This window comes from Coregonus clupeaformis, unplaced genomic scaffold (genome assembly GCF_020615455.1).
Source record: "Coregonus clupeaformis isolate EN_2021a unplaced genomic scaffold, ASM2061545v1 scaf2272, whole genome shotgun sequence".
NCBI classification, from domain to species: Eukaryota; Metazoa; Chordata; class Actinopteri; order Salmoniformes; family Salmonidae; genus Coregonus; species Coregonus clupeaformis.
Genome location: NW_025535726.1, coordinates 15,001 through 34,096, shown reverse-complemented (window position 1 = coordinate 34,096; position 19,096 = coordinate 15,001). Strand labels below are relative to the sequence as shown.

Below are 19,096 nucleotides of genomic sequence, written 5' to 3'. Positions count from 1 at the left end.
CATGATGTCATTCTGTAGTCCATGAGGGGGATGTTATGATATCATGATGCCATTCTGTAGTCCATGAGGGGGATGTTATGATATCATGATGTCATTCTGTAGTCCATGAGGGGATGTTATGATATCATGATGTCATTCTGTAGTCCATGAGGGGGGATGTTATGATATCATGATGTCATTCTGTAGTCCATGAGGGGATGTTATGATATCATGATGTCATTCTGTAGTCCATGAGGGGGGATGTTATGATATCATGATGTCATTCTGTAGTCCATGAGGGGGATGTTATGATATCATGATGTCATTCTGTAGTCCATGAGGGGGTGTTATGATATCATGATGTCATTCTGTAGTCCATGAGGGGGATGTTATGATATCATGATGTCATTCTGTAGTCCATGAGGGGGGTGTTATGATATCATGATGTCATTCTGTAGTCCATGAGGGGGTGTTATGATATCATGATGTCATTCTGTAGTCCATGAGGGGATGTTATGATATCATGATGTCATTCTGTAGTCCATGAGGGGGTGTTATGATATCATGATGTCATTCTGTAGTCCATGAGGGGATGTTGTGATATCATGATGTCATTCTGTAGTCCATGAGGGGATGTTATGATATCATGATGCCATTCTGTAATTCATGAGGGGGATGTTATGATATCATGATGCCATTCTGTAGTTCATGAGGGGGATGTTATGATATCATGATGCCATTCTGTAATTCATGAGGGGGATGTTATGATATCATGATGCCATTCTGTAATCCATGAGGGGGATGTTGCTGATATCATGATGTCATTCTGTAATCCATGAGGGGGATGTTATGATATCATGATGTCATTCTGTAGTCCATGAGGGGGATGTTATGATATCATGATGTCATTCTGTTGTCCATGAGGGGGATGTTATGATATCATGATGTCATTCTGTAATCCATGAGGGGATGTTGTGATATCATGATGTCATTCTGTAGTCCATGAGGGGTATGTTATGATATCATGATGTCATTCTGTAATCCATGAGGGGGATGTTATGATATCATGATGTCATTCTGTTGTCTATGAGAGGGGGATGTTTGATATCGCCGATGTCATTCTGTAATCTATGAAGGGGATGTTATGATATCATGATGTCATTCTGTAATTCATGAGGGGGTGTTATGATATCATGATGCCATTCTGTAATTCATAGGGGGGATGTTATGATATCATGATGTCATTCTGTAGTCCATGAGGGGGATGTTATGATATCACGATGTCATTCTGTAATCCATGAGGGGGATGTTTATGATATCATGGATGTCATTCTGTAGTCCATGAGGGGGATGTTACTGATATCATGATGTCATTCTGTAGTCCATGAGGGGGGATGTTATGTATCACGATGTCATTCTGTAGCCCAAGAGGGGGATGTTATGATATCATGATGTCATTCTGTAGTCCATGAGGGGGATGTTATGATATCATGATGTCATTCTGTAGTCCATGAGGGGGATGTTATGATATCATGATGTCATTCTGTAGTCCATGAGGGGGATGTTATGATATCATGATGTCATTCTGTAATCCATGAGGGGTGTTATGATATCATGATGTCATTCTGTAGTCCATGAGGGGGATGTTCATGATATCATGATGCCATTCTGTAATCCATGAGGGGATGTTATGATATCATGATGTCATTCTGTAATCCATGAGGGGGATGTTGTGATATCATGATGTCATTCTGTAATCCATGAGGGGGATGTTACTTGATGTCGATGTCATTCTGTAATCCATGAGGGGGATGTTATGATTCATGATGTCATTCTGTAATCCATGAGGGGGATGTTATGATATCATGATGTCATTCTGTAATCCATGAGGGGGGATGTTATGATATCATGATGTCATTCTGTAATCCATGAGGGGGATGTTATGATATCATGATGTCATTCTGTTTTCCATGAGGGGGATGTTATGATATCATGATGTCATTCTGTAGTCCATGAGGGGGATGTTATGATATCATGATGTCATTCTGTAATCCATGAGGGGGATGTTATGATATCATGATGTCATTCTGTAGTCCATGAGGGGATGTTATGAGTATCATGATGTCATTCTGTAGTCCATGAGGGGGATGTTATGATATCATGATGTCATTCTGTAATCCATGAGGGGGATGTTATGATATCATGATGTCATTCTGTAGTCCATGAGGGGGATGTTATGATATCATGATGTCATTCTGTAGTCCATGAGGGGGATGTTATGATATCATGATGTCATTCTGTGTCCATGAGGGGGGTGTTATGATATCATGATGTCATTCTGTAGTCCATGAGGGGTATGTTATGATATCATGATGTCATTCTGTAGTCCATGAGGGGGGATGTTATGATATCATGATGTCATTCTGTAGTCCCATGAGGGGGGATGTTATGATATCATGATGTCATTCTGTAATCCATGAGGGATGTTATGATATCATGATGTCATTCTGTAGTCCATGAGGATGTTATGATATCATGATGTCATTCTGTAGTCCATGAGGGGTGTTATGATATCATGATGTCATTCTGTAGTCCATGAGGGGATGTTATGATATCATGATGTCATTCTGTAGTCCATGAGGGATGTTATGATATCATGATGTCATTCTGTAGTCCATGAGGGGATGTTATGATATCATGATGTCATTCTGTATCCATGAGGGGGATGTTATGATATCATGATGTCATTCTGTAGTCCATGAGGGGGATGTTATGATATCATGATGCCATTCTGTAATCCATGAGGGGGATGTTATGATATCATGATGTCATTCTGTAATCCATGAGGGATGTTATGATATCATGATGTCATTCTGTAGTCCATGAGGGGGATGTTATGATATCATGATGTCATTCTCGTAGTCCATGAGGGATGTTATGATATCATGATGTCATTCTGTAGTCCATGAGGGGATGTTATGATATCATGATGTCATTCTGTAGTCCATGAGGGGATGTTGTGATATCATGATGTCATTCTGTAGTCCATGAGGGGATGTTATGATATCATGATGTCATTCTGTAGTCCATGAGGGGGATGTTATGATATCATGATGTCATTCTGTAGTCCATGAGGGGGATGTTGCCATATCATGATGTCATTCTGTAGTCCATGAGGGGGATGTTATGATATCATGATGTCAGTTCTTAGTCCATGAGGGGGATGTTATGATATCATTATGTCATTCTGTAGTCCATGAGGGGGATGTTATGATATCATGATGTCATTCTGTAGTCCATGAGGGGGTGTTATGATATCATGATGTCATTCTGTAGTCCATGAGGGGGATGTTATGATATCATGATGCCATTCTGTCAATTCATGAGGGGGATGTTATGATATCATGATGCCATTCTGTAATCCATGAGGGGATTTATGATATCATGATGTCATTCTGTAGTCCATGAGGGGATGTTATGATATCATGATGTCATTCTGTAGTCCATGAGGGGTGTTATGATATCATGATGTCATTCTGTAGTCCATGAGGGGGATGTTATGATATCATGATGTTTCTGCTTTAGTCCATGAGGGGGATGTTATGATATCATGATGTCATTCTGTAGTCCATGAGGGGGGATGTTATGATATCATGATGTCATTCTGTAGTCCATGAGGGGGATGTTATGATATCATGATGTCTTCTGTAATCCATGAGGATTATGATATCATGATGTCATCTGTTCCATGGTGTTATATCATGATGTCATTCTGTAGTCCATGAGGGGGTGTTATGATATCATGATGTCATTCTGTATTCCATGAGGGGGTGTTATGATATCATGATGTCATTCTGTAGTCCATGAGGGGGGATGTTATGATATCATGATGTCATTCTGTAGTCCATGAGGGGGGTGTTATAATATCATGATGTCATTCTGTAGTCCATGAGGGGATGTTATGATATCATGATGCCATTCTGTAGTCCATGAGGGGATGTTATGAATATCATGATGTCATTCTGTAATCCATGAGGGGATGTTATGATATCATGATGCCATTCTGTAATCCATGAGGGGATGTTATGATATCGTGATGCCATTCTGTAATTCATGAGGGGGATGTTTGATATCATGATGTCATTCTGTAATCCATGAGGGGGATGTTATGATATCATGATGTCATTCCTGTAATCCATGAGGGGATGTTATGATATCATGATGTCATTCTGTAGTCCATGAGGGGTGTTATGATATCATGATGTCATTCTGTAGTCCATGAGGGGGATTTGCCGATATCATGATGTCATTCTGCTAGCCCATGAGGGGGATGTTATGATATCATGATGTCATTCTGTAGTCCATGAGGGGGATGTTGCGTCGATATCATGATGTCATTCTGTAGTCCATGAGGGATGTTATGATATCATGATGTCTTCTGTAGTCCATGAGGGGGATGTTATGATATCATGATGTCATTCTGTAATCCATGAGGGGATTTATGGATATCATGATGTCATTCTGTAGTCTATGAGGGGATGTTATGTATATCATGATGCCATTCTGTAATCCATGAAGGGATGTTGTGATATCATGATGTCATTCTGTAATCCATGAAGGGGATGTTTGATATCATGATGTCATTCTTATCCATGAGGGGGATGTTATGATGTCATGATGCCATTCTGTAATTCATGAGGGGGATGTTATGATGTCATGATGCCATTCTGTAATTCATGAGGGGGATGTTATGATATCATGATGCCATTCTGTAATTCTGAGGGATGTTATGATATCATGATGTCATTCTGTAATCCATGAGGGGGATGTTATGATATCATGATGTCATTCTGTTTTCCATGAGGGGGATGTTATGATATCACGATGTCATTCTGTAGCCCATGAGGGATGTTATGATATCATGATGTCATTCTGTAATCCATGAGGGGGATGTTATGATATCATGATGTCATTCTGTAGTCCATGAGGGGATGTTGCCATGTATCATGATGTCATTCTGTAGTCCATGAGGGGATGTTACTGATATCATGATGTCATTCTGTAATCCATGAGGGGATGTTATGATATCATGATGTCATTCTGTTGTCCATGAGGGGGATGTTATGATATCATGATGTCATTCTGTAGTCCATGAGGGGGATGTTATGATATCATGATGTCATTCTGTAGTCCATGAGGGGGATGTTATGATATCATGATGTCATTCTGTGGTCCATGAGGGGGATGTTATGATATCATGATGTCATTCTGTAGTCCATGAGGGGATGTTATGATATCATGATGTCATTCTGTAGTCCATTAGGGGGTGTTATGATATCATGATGTCATTCTGTAGTCCATTAGGGGTGTTATGATATCATGATGTCATTCTGTAGTCCATGAGGGGATGTTGTGATATCATGATGTCATTCTGTTGTCCCATGAGGGATGTTATGATATCATGATGTCATTCTGTAGTCCATGAGGGGATGTTATGATATCATGATGTCATTCTGTAGTCCATGAGGGGGATGTTATGATATCATGATGTCATTCTGTAGTCCATGAGGGGGATGTTATGATATCATGATGTCATTCTGTAGTCCATGAGGGGATGTTATGATATCATGATGTCATTCTGTGGTCCATGAGGGGTGTTATGATATCATGATGTCATTCTGTAGCCCATGAGGGGGATGTTATGATATCATGATGTCATTCTGTAGTCCATGAGGGGGGGATGTTATGATATCATGATGCCATTCTGTAATTCATGAGGGGATGTTATGATATCATGATGCCATTCTGTAATTCATGAGGGGGATGTTATGATGTCATGATGCCATTCTGTAATTCATGAGGGGGATGTTATGATATCATGATGCCATTCTGTAATTCATGAGGGGGATGTTATGATATCATGATGTCATTCTGTAATCCATGAGGGGATGTTATGATATCATGATGTCATTCTGTTTTCCTGAGGGTGTATGATATCATGATGTCATTCTGTAGCCCATGAGGGGATGTTATGATATCATGATGTCATTCTGTAATCCATGAGGGATGTTATGATATCATGATGTCATTCTGTAGTCCATGAGGGGGATGTTGTGATATCATGATGTCATTCTGTAATCCATGAGGGGGATGTTATGATATCATGATGTCATTCTGTTGTCCATGAGGGGGATGTTATGACATCATGATGTCATTCTGTAGTCCATGAGGGGGATGTTATGATATCATGATGTCATTCTGTAGTCCATGAGGGGGTGTTATGATATCATGATGTCATTCTGTAGTCCATGAGGGGATGTTATTATATCATGATGTCATTCTGTAGTCCATGAGGGGGATGTTATGATATCATGATGTCATTCTGTAGTCCATTAGGGGTGTTATGATATCATGATGTCATTCTGTAGTCCATTAGGTGTGTTATGATATCATGATGTCATTCTGTAGTCCATTAGGGGTGTTATGATATCATGATGTCATTCTGTAGTCCATGAGGGGGATGTTATGATATCATGATGCCATTCTGTAATTCATGAGGGGGATGTTATGATATCATGATGTCATTCTGTTGTCTATGAGGGGATGTTATGATATCATGATGTCATTCTGTAGTCCATGAGGGGTGTTATGATATCATGATGTCATTCTGTAGTCCATGAGGGGGATGTTATGATATCATTATGTCATTCTGTAGTCCATGAGGGGGATGTTATGATATCATGATGTCATTCTGTAGTCCATGAGGGGGATGTTATGATATCATGATGTCATTCTGTAGTCCATGAGGGGGATGTTATGATATCATGATGTCATTCTGTAGTCCATGAGGGGGATGTTATGATATCATGATGTCATTCTGTAGTCCATGAGGGGGATGTTATGATATCATGATGTCATTCTGTAGTCCATGAGGGGGATGTTATGATATCATGATGTCATTCTGTAATCCATGAGGGGTGTTATGATATCATGATGTCATTCTGTAGTCCATGAGGGGTGTTATGATATCATGATGTCCTTCTGTAGTCCATGAGGGTGTTTGATATCACTGATGTCATTCTGTATTCCATGAGGGGGTGTTATGATATCATGATGTCATTCTGTAGTCCATGAGGGGATGTTATGATATCATGATGTCATTCTGTAGTCCATGAGGGGGTGTTATAATATCATGATGTCATTCTGTAGTCCATGAGGGGGATGTTATGATATCATGATGCCATTCTGTAGTCCATGAGGGGGATGTTATGATATCATGATGCCATTCTGTAATTCATGAGGGGATGTTATGATATCATGATGCCATTCTGTAATTCATGAGGGGATGTTATGATATCATGATGCCATTTTGTAATTCATGAGGGGATGTTATGATATCATGATGCCATTCTGTAATTCATGAGGGGGATGTTATGATATCATGATGTCATTCTGTAATCCATGAGGGGGATGTTATGATATCATGATGTCATTCTGTAGTCCATGAGGGGATGTTATGATATCATGATGTCATTCTGTTGTCCATGAGGGGGATGTTATGATATCATGATGTCATTCTGTAATCCATGAGGGGGTGTTATGATATCATGATGTCATTCTGTAGTCCATGAGGGAGATGTTGTGATATCATGATGTCATTCTGTAATCCATGAGGGGATGTTATGATATCATGATGTCATTCTGTTGTCTATGAGGGGGGATGTTATGATTTCGTGATGTCATTCTGTAATCTATGAAGGGGATGTTGGTGATATCATGATGTCATTCTGTAATTCATGAGGGGGTGTTATGATATCATGATGCCATTCTGTAATTCATAAGGGGGATGTTATGATATCATGATGTCATTCTGTAGTCCATGAGGGGGATGTTATGATATCATGATGTCATTCTGTAATCCATGAGGGGATGTTATGATATCATGATGTCATTCTGTAGTCCATGAGGGGGATGTTATGATATCATGATGTCATTCTGTAGTCCATGAGGGGGATGTTATGATATCATGATGTCATTCTGTAGCCCATGAGGGGGATGTTATGATATCATGATGTCATTCTGTAGTCCATGAGGGGGATGTTATGATATCATGATGTCATTCTGTAGTCCATGAGGGGGATGTTATGATATCATGATGTCATTCTGTAGTCCATGAGGGGGATGTTATGATATCATGATGTCATTCTGTAATCCATGAGGGGGATGTTATGATATCATGATGTCATTCTGTAGTCTATGAGGGGGATGTTATGATATCATGATGCCATTCTGTAATCCATGAAGGGGATGTTATGATATCATGATGTCATTCTGTAATCCATGAAGGGGATGTTATGATATCATGATGTCATTCTGTAATCCATGAGGGGGATGTTATGATGTCATGATGCCATTCTGTAATTCATGAGGGGGATGTTATGATGTCATGATGCCATTCTGTAATTCATGAGGGGGATGTTATGATATCATGATGCCATTCTGTAATTCATGAGGGGGGATGTTATGATATCATGATGTCATTCTGTAATCCATGAGGGGGATGTTATGGTATCATGATGTCATTCTGTTTTCCATGAGGGGGATGTTATGATATCATGATGTCATTCTGTAGCCCATGAGGGGGATGTTATGATATCATGATGTCATTCTGTAATCCATGAGGGGGATGTTATGATATCATGATGTCATTCTGTAGTCCATGAGGGGGATGTTATGATATCATGATGTCATTCTGTAGTCCATGAGGGGGATGTTATGATATCATGATGTCATTCTGTAATCCATGAGGGGGATGTTATGATATCATGATGTCATTCTGTTGTCCATGAGGGGGATGTTATGATATCATGATGTCATTCTGTAGTCCATGAGGGGGATGTTATGATATCATGATGTCATTCTGTAGTCCATGAGGGGGATGTTATGATATCATGATGTCATTCTGTAGTCCATGAGGGGATGTTATGATATCATGATGTCATTCTGTAGTCCATGAGGGGGATGTTATGATATCATGATGTCATTCTGTAGTCCATTAGGGGGTGTTATGATATCATGATGTCATTCTGTAGTCCATTAGGGGGTGTTATGATATCATGATGTCATTCTGTAGTCCATGAGGGGGATGTTATGATATCATGATGTCATTCTGTTGTCCATGAGGGGGATGTTATGATATCATGATGTCATTCTGTAGTCCATGAGGGGGATGTTATGATATCATGATGTCATTCTGTAGTCCATGAGGGGGATGTTATGATATCATGATGTCATTCTGTAGTCCATGAGGGGGATGTTATGATATCATGATGTCATTCTGTAGTCCATGAGGGGGATGTTATGATATCATGATGTCATTCTGTGGTCCATGAGGGGGTGTTATGATATCATGATGTCATTCTGTAGCCCATGAGGGGGATGTTATGATATCATGATGTCATTCTGTAGTCCATGAGGGGGATGTTATGATATCATGATGCCATTCTGTAATTCATGAGGGGGATGTTATGATATCATGATGCCATTCTGTAATTCATGAGGGGGATGTTATGATGTCATGATGCCATTCTGTAATTCATGAGGGGGATGTTATGATATCATGATGCCATTCTGTAATTCATGAGGGGGATGTTATGATATCATGATGTCATTCTGTAATCCATGAGGGGGATGTTATGATATCATGATGTCATTCTGTTTTCCATGAGGGGGATGTTATGATATCATGATGTCATTCTGTAGCCCATGAGGGGGATGTTATGATATCATGATGTCATTCTGTAATCCATGAGGGGGATGTTATGATATCATGATGTCATTCTGTAGTCCATGAGGGGGATGTTATGATATCATGATGTCATTCTGTAATCCATGAGGGGGATGTTATGATATCATGATGTCATTCTGTTGTCCATGAGGGGGATGTTATGACATCATGATGTCATTCTGTAGTCCATGAGGGGGATGTTATGATATCATGATGTCATTCTGTAGTCCATGAGGGGGGTGTTATGATATCATGATGTCATTCTGTAGTCCATGAGGGGGATGTTATTATATCATGATGTCATTCTGTAGTCCATGAGGGGGATGTTATGATATCATGATGTCATTCTGTAGTCCATTAGGGGGTGTTATGATATCATGATGTCATTCTGTAGTCCATTAGGGGGTGTTATGATATCATGATGTCATTCTGTAGTCCATTAGGGGGTGTTATGATATCATGATGTCATTCTGTAGTCCATGAGGGGGATGTTATGATATCATGATGCCATTCTGTAATTCATGAGGGGGATGTTATGATATCATGATGTCATTCTGTTGTCTATGAGGGGGATGTTATGATATCATGATGTCATTCTGTAGTCCATGAGGGGGGTGTTATGATATCATGATGTCATTCTGTAGTCCATGAGGGGGATGTTATGATATCATTATGTCATTCTGTAGTCCATGAGGGGGGATGTTATGATATCATGATGTCATTCTGTAGTCCATGAGGGGGTGTTATGATATCATGATGTCATTCTGTAGTCCATGAGGGGGATGTTTATGATATCATGATGCCATTCTGTAATTCATGAGGGGGATGTTATGATATCATGATGCCATTCTGTAATTCATGAGGGGGATGTTATGATATCATGATGTCATTCTGTAGTCCATGAGGGGGGATGTTTGTGATATCATGATGTCATTCTGTAGTCCATGAGGGGGATGTTGTGATATCATGATGTCATTCTGTAGTCCATGAGGGGGATGTTATGATATCATGATGTCATTCTGTAGTCCATGAGGGGGATGTTATGATATCATGATGTCATTCTGTAGTCCATGAGGGGATGTTATGATATCATGATGTCATTCTGTAGTCCATGAGGGGGATGTTATGATATCATGATGTCATTCTGTAATCCATGAGGGGGGTGTTATGATATCATGATGTCATTCTGTAGTCCATGAGGGGGGTGTTATGATATCATGATGTCATTCTGTAGTCCATGAGGGGGGTGTTATGATATCATGATGTCATTCTGTATTCCATGAGGGGGGTGTTATGATATCATGATGTCATTCTGTAGTCCATGAGGGGGATGTTATGATATCATGATGTCATTCTGTAGTCCATGAGGGGGGTGTTATAATATCATGATGTCATTCTGTAGTCCATGAGGGGGATGTTATGATATCATGATGCCATTCTGTAGTCCATGAGGGGGATGTTATGATATCATGATGCCATTCTGTAATTCATGAGGGGGATGTTATGATATCATGATGCCATTCTGTAATTCATGAGGGGGATGTTATGATATCATGATGCCATTTTGTAATTCATGAGGGGGATGTTATGATATCATGATGCCATTCTGTAATTCATGAGGGGGATGTTATGATATCATGATGTCATTCTGTAATCCATGAGGGGGATGTTATGATATCATGATGTCATTCTGTAGTCCATGAGGGGGATGTTATGATATCATGATGTCATTCTGTTGTCCATGAGGGGGATGTTATGATATCATGATGTCATTCTGTAATCCATGAGGGGGATGTTATGATATCATGATGTCATTCTGTAGTCCATGAGGGGGATGTTATGATATCATGATGTCATTCTGTAATCCATGAGGGGGATGTTATGATATCATGATGTCATTCTGTTGTCTATGAGGGGGATGTTATGATATCATGATGTCATTCTGTAATCTATGAAGGGGATGTTATGATATCATGATGTCATTCTGTAATTCATGAGGGGGGTGTTATGATATCATGATGCCATTCTGTAATTCATAAGGGGGATGTTATGATATCATGATGTCATTCTGTAGTCCATGAGGGGGATGTTATGATATCATGATGTCATTCTGTAATCCATGAGGGGGATGTTATGATATCATGATGTCATTCTGTAGTCCATGAGGGGGGATGTTATGATATCATGATGTCATTCTGTAGTCCATGAGGGGATGTTATGATATCATGATGTCATTCTGTAGCCCATGAGGGGGATGTTATGATATCATGATGTCATTCTGTAGTCCATGAGGGGGGATGTTATGATATCATGATGTCATTCTGTAGTCCATGAGGGGGGATGTTATGATATCATGATGTCATTCTGTAGTCCATGAGGGGGATGTTATGATATCATGATGTCATTCTGTAATCCATGAGGGGGATGTTATGATATCATGATGTCATTCTGTAGTCTATGAGGGGGATGTTATGATATCATGATGCCATTCTGTAATCCATGAAGGGGATGTTATGATATCATGATGTCATTCTGTAATCCATGAAGGGGATGTTATGATATCATGATGTCATTCTGTAATCCATGAGGGGGATGTTATGATGTCATGATGCCATTCTGTAATTCATGAGGGGGATGTTATGATGTCATGATGCCATTCTGTAATTCATGAGGGGGATGTTATGATATCATGATGCCATTCTGTAATTCATGAGGGGGATGTTATGATATCATGATGTCATTCTGTAATCCATGAGGGGGATGTTATGATATCATGATGTCATTCTGTTTTCCATGAGGGGGATGTTATGATATCATGATGTCATTCTGTAGCCCATGAGGGGGATGTTATGATATCATGATGTCATTCTGTAATCCATGAGGGGGATGTTATGATATCATGATGTCATTCTGTAGTCCATGAGGGGGATGTTATGATATCATGATGTCATTCTGTAGTCCATGAGGGGATGTTATGATATCATGATGTCATTCTGTAATCCATGAGGGGATGTTATGATATCATGATGTCATTCTGTTGTCCATGAGGGGGGATGTTATGATATCATGATGTCATTCTGTAGTCCATGAGGGGGATGTTATGATATCATGATGTCATTCTGTAGTCCATGAGGGGGATGTTATGATATCATGATGTCATTCTGTAGTCCATGAGGGGGATGTTATGATATCATGATGTCATTCTGTAGTCCATGAGGGGGATGTTATGATATCATGATGTCATTCTGTAGTCCATTAGGGGGTGTTATGATATCATGATGTCATTCTGTAGTCCATTAGGGGGTGTTATGATATCATGATGTCATTCTGTAGTCCATGAGGGGGATGTTATGATATCATGATGTCATTCTGTTGTCCATGAGGGGGATGTTATGATATCATGATGTCATTCTGTAGTCCATGAGGGGGATGTTATGATATCATGATGTCATTCTGTAGTCCATGAGGGGGATGTTATGATATCATGATGTCATTCTGTAGTCCATGAGGGGGGATGTTATGATATCATGATGTCATTCTGTAGTCCATGAGGGGGATGTTATGATATCATGATGTCATTCTGTGGTCCATGAGGGGGTGTTATGATATCATGATGTCATTCTGTAGCCCATGAGGGGGATGTTATGATATCATGATGTCATTCTGTAGTCCATGAGGGGGGATGTTGTGATATCATGATGCCATTCTGTAATTCATGAGGGGGATGTTATGATATCATGATGCCATTCTGTAATTCATGAGGGGATGTTATGATGTCATGATGCCATTCTGTAATTCATGAGGGGGATGTTATGATATCATGATGCCATTCTGTAATTCATGAGGGGGATGTTATGATATCATGATGTCATTCTGTAATCCATGAGGGGGATGTTATGATATCATGATGTCATTCTGTTTTCCATGAGGGGGATGTTATGATATCATGATGTCATTCTGTAGCCCATGAGGGGGATGTTATGATATCATGATGTCATTCTGTAATCCATGAGGGGGATGTTATGATATCATGATGTCATTCTGTAGTCCATGAGGGGGATGTTATGATATCATGATGTCATTCTGTAATCCATGAGGGGGATGTTATGATATCATGATGTCATTCTGTTGTCCATGAGGGGGATGTTATGACATCATGATGTCATTCTGTAGTCCATGAGGGGGATGTTATGATATCATGATGTCATTCTGTAGTCCATGAGGGGGGTGTTATGATATCATGATGTCATTCTGTAGTCCATGAGGGGGATGTTATTATATCATGATGTCATTCTGTAGTCCATGAGGGGGATGTTATGATATCATGATGTCATTCTGTAGTCCATTAGGGGGTGTTATGATATCATGATGTCATTCTGTAGTCCATTAGGGGGTGTTATGATATCATGATGTCATTCTGTAGTCCATTAGGGGGTGTTATGATATCATGATGTCATTCTGTAGTCCATGAGGGGGATGTTATGATATCATGATGCCATTCTGTAATTCATGAGGGGGATGTTATGATATCATGATGTCATTCTGTAGTCCATTAGGGGGTGTTATGATATCATGATGTCATTCTGTAGTCCATGAGGGGGATGTTATGATATCATGATGTCATTCTGTAGTCCATGAGGGGGATGTTATGATATCATTATGTCATTCTGTAGTCCATGAGGGGGATGTTATGATATCATGATGTCATTCTGTAGTCCATTAGGGGGTGTTATGATATCATGATGTCATTCTGTAGTCCATTAGGGGGTGTTATGATATCATGATGTCATTCTGTAGTCCATTAGGGGGATGTTATGATATCATGATGCCATTCTGTAATTCATGAGGGGGATGTTATGATATCATGATGTCATTCTGTAGTCCATTAGGGGGATGTTATGATATCATGATGTCATTCTGTAGTCCATGAGGGGGATGTTATGATATCATGATGTCATTCTGTAGTCCATTAGGGGGTGTTATGATATCATGATGTCATTCTGTAGTCCATTAGGGGGTGTTATGATATCATGATGTCATTCTGTAGTCCATGAGGGGGATGTTATGATATCATGATGCCATTCTGTAATTCATGAGGGGGATGTTATGATATCATGATGTCATTCTGTAGTCCATTAGGGGGTGTTATGATATCATGATGTCATTCTGTAGTCTATGAGGGGGATGTTATGATATCATGATGCCATTCTGTAATTCATGAGGGGGATGTTATGATATCATGATGTCATTCTGTAATCCATGAGGGGGATGTTATGATATCATGATGTCATTCTGTAATCCATGAGGGGGATGTTATGATATCATGATGTCATTCTGTAGTCCATGAGGGGGATGTTATGATATCATGATGTCATTCTGTAGTCCATGAGGGGGATGTTATGATATCATGATGTCATTCTGTAGTCCATGAGGGGGATTGCCGCATTCATGTGCTAGTCGGAACTAGGAAACTCTTAAATGTACGACGTGCTAACTGGTTGCGTGCCGCTTTCAACGTATCAGCAAGTCAGAAATTTCAGAGTTTCCTAGTTCTGACTAGCATATGAACGTAGCATAATGTCGCGTTCAAAACAACTGGGAACTCGGAAAGAAAACCATGGAAAAACATGCGCCGACTGGGAAAATGTATTTCCCAGTTTTCTTGAACACACTGAAGTCAGAAGTCTGAGATTTTCCGAGATCCCAGGTCCCAGTTGTTTTGAATGGGGCAGATGTCATTCTGTAGCCTGTGAGGGGGATGTTATGATGTCATTTTGTAGTCCGATAGGGGGATGTGATTATGTAATTCTGTAGTCCATGAGAGGGAGGTGATAATGTAATTCTGTAGTCCATGAGGGGGAGGTGATGATGTAATTCTGTAGTCCATGAGGGGGAGGTGATGATGTAATTCTGTAGTCCATGAGGGGGAGGTGATGATGTAATTCTGTAGTCCATGAGGGGGAGGTGATGATGTAATTCTGTAGTCCATGAGGGGGATGTGATGATGTAATTCTGTAGTCCGAGAGGGGGAGGTGATGATGTAATTCTGTAGTCCATGAGGGGGAGGTGATGATGTAATTCTGTAGTCCATGAGAGGGATGTGATGATGTAATTCTGTAGTCCATGAGAGGAATGTGTAAGGAGGAGGACTATGCGTTCCTGGGAGAGAAGGGGAAACACCATAAGGAGACAGACACTCTGGGAGAAGACTGGAAGGAAGAGAAAATGGAGAGGGTGAATATCTACCTCTATCTCTCTCTAGGAGAGGGTGAATATCTACCTCTATCTCTCTCTAGGAGAGGGTGAATATCTACCTCTATCTCTCTAGGAGAAGGTGAATATCTACCTCTATCTCTCTAGGAGAGGGTGAATATCTACCTCTATCTCTCTAGGAGAGGGTGAATATCTACCTCTATCTCTATAGGAGAGGGTGAATATCTACCTCTATCTCTCTCTAGGAGAGGGTGAATATCTACCTCTATCTCTCTCTAGGAGAGGGTGAATATCTACCTCTATCTCTCTCTAGGAGAGGGTGAATATCTACCTCTATCTCTCTAGGAGGGGGTGAATATCTATCTCTAGCTCTCTCTAGGAGAGGGTGAATATCTACCTCTATCTCTCTCTAGGAGAGGGTGAATATCTACCTCTATCTCTCTCTAGGAGAGGGTGAATATCTACCTCTATCTCTCTCTAGGAGAGGGTGAATATCTACCTCTATCTCTCTAGGAGAAGGTGAATATCTACCTCTATCTCTCTAGGAGAGGGTGAATATCTACCTCTATCTCTCTAGGAGAGGGTGAATATCTACCTCTATCTCTCTCTAGGAGAGGGTGAATATCTACCTCTATCTCTCTAGGAGAGGGTGAATATCTACCTCTATCTCTCTCTAGGAGAGGGTGAATATCTACCTCTATCTCTCTAGGAGAGGGTGAATATCTACCTCTATCTCTCTCTAGGAGAGGGTGAATATCTACCTCTATCTAGGAGAGGGTGAATATCTACCTCTATCTCTCTAGGAGAGGGTGAATATCTACCTCTATCTCTCTAGGAGAGGGTGGATACAGTACATGTTCTCTCTCTGCTGCCTGCTAACTCAGATGGATTTCGTAAACTAGGGGTTTTCTCTGGCCCTTTCTGGTTTTACTGGTTCACACCTGCAGCAGTGTGATGGAACATCCTGTGATGTAACTTCCTGTGATGTTACTTCCTGTGATGTAACTTCCTGTGGTTGCCAGGAGCGGCGGCGGCGGGAGCGAGCGCAGCAGGAGCAGGAAAGAATCAGAGAACTGGAGGAGAGTAGAAAGGTAACACACACACACTCAGACACACACACACTCAGACACACACACACACTCAGACACACACACACAGACACACACACACACACACACACACACACACACACTCAGACACCTTTAAACAACCACACATCCCTAAACACTTCCATAAAGCCAGGCTGCAGGGAACATCCCTAAACACTTCCATAAAGCCAGGCTGCAGGGAACATCCCTAAACACTTCCATAAAGCCAGGCTGCAGGGAACATCCCTAAACACTTCCATAAAGCCAGGCTGCAGGGAACATCCCTAAACACTTCCATAAAGCCAGGCTGCAGGGAACATCCCTAAACACTTCCATAAAGCCAGGCTGCAGGGAACATCCCTAAACACTTCCATAAAGCCAGGCTGCAGGGAACATCCCTAAACACTTCCATAAAGCCAGGCTGCAGGAAACATCCCTAAACACTTCCATAAAGCCAGGCTGCAGGGAACATCCCTAAACACTTCCATAAAGCCAGGCTGCAGGGAACATCCCTAAACACTTCCATAAAGCCAGGCTGCAGGGAACATCCCTAAACACTTCCATAAAGCCAGGCTGCAGGGAACATCCCTAAACACTTCCATAAAGCCAGGCTGCAGGGAACATCCCTAAACACTTCCATAAAGCCAGGCTGCAGGGAACATCCCTAAACACTTCCATAAAGCCAGGCTGCAGGGAACATCCCTAAACACTTCCATAAAGCCAGGCTGCAGGGAACATCCCTAAACACTTCCATAAAGCCAGGCTGCAGGGTTGTTGGCTGCAGGGTTGTTGGCTGCAGGGTTGTTGGCTGCAGGGTTAGGGTTGTTGGCTGCAGGGTTAGGGTTGTTGGCTGCAGGGTTAGGGTTGTTGGCTGCAGGGTTGTTGGCTGCAGGGTTGTTGGCTGCAGGGTTGTTGGCTGCAGGGTTGTTGGCTGCAGGGTTGTTGGCTGCAGGGTTGTTGGCTGCAGGGTTAGGGTTGTTGGCTGCAGGGTTGTTGGCTGCAGGGTTGTTGGCTGCAGGGTTGTTGGCTGCAGGGTTGTTGGCTGCAGGGTTGTTGGCTGCAGGGTTGTTGGCTGCAGGGTTAGGGTTGTTGGCTGCAGGGTTGTTGGCTGCAGGGTTGTTGGCTGCAGGGTTGTTGGCTGCAGGGTTGTTGGCTGCAGGGTTGTTGGCTGCAGGGTTGTTGGCTGCAGGGTTGTTGGCTGCAGGGTTGTTGGCTGCAGGGTTGTTGGCTGCAGGGTTGTTGGCTGCAGGAATTGAAGGTGATTAGTTTAGCGATGGTCTTTCAGCACGGTTCGCTGTGAGACTCTGTTCCTCCTGTCCCAAACCAAACACACTGGCGCAGGGTTCAGGAGCTGCTGCCTCACACAGACGCATGCATTCCCACACGCTGCGAGCTGAGAGCAGTCTACTCTCTAACAGGCTGTGTCTGTGTGCATACGTGCGTGTGTACGTGCGTGCGTACGTGCGTGAGACAAGCATGTTGTTGTGGTTGCTTCCGCTTGTCTCTGTTACTCTCTGCATCGCTGACTGTCTGCATCACTGGCTGTCTGCATCACTGGCTGTCTGCATCACTGACTGTCTGCATCACTGGCTGTCTGCATCACTGGCTGTCTGCATCACTGGCTGTCTGCATCACTGACTGTCTGCATCACTGGCTGTCCGCATCACTGGCTGTCTGCATCACTGGCTGTCTGCACAACTGGCTGTCTGCACAACTGACTGTCTGCACAATTGGCTGTCTGCATCACTGGCTGTCTGCATCACTGACTGTCCGCATCACTGACTGTCCGCATCACTGGTTGTCCGCATCACTGGCTGTCTGCATCACTGGCTGTCTGCATCACTGACTGTCCGCATCACTGGTTGTCCGCATCACTGGCTGTCTGCATCACTGACTGTCCGCATCACTGGCTGTCTGCATCACTGGCTGTCTGCATCACTGACTGTCTGCATCACTGGTTGTCCGCATCACTGGCTGTCTGCATCACTGACTGTCTGCATCACTGACTGTCCGCATCACTGGTTGTCCG

At 41.8% G+C, this 19,096-nt stretch overlaps 1 protein-coding gene across 1 annotated transcript in view; it reads left to right on the top strand.

Moving 5' to 3' along the window:
- The window catches only part of LOC121553670 (capping protein inhibiting regulator of actin dynamics), a 52,061-nt gene that overhangs the window by 24,742 nt on the left and 8,223 nt on the right, over positions 1-19,096 (top strand). The window contains exons 3-4 of the mRNA XM_045219326.1: positions 15,887-16,000; positions 17,002-17,070. Coding sequence (XP_045075261.1) covers positions 15,887-16,000; positions 17,002-17,070 — 183 coding nt within the window. The remainder of the gene's footprint in view (positions 1-15,886; positions 16,001-17,001; positions 17,071-19,096) is intronic.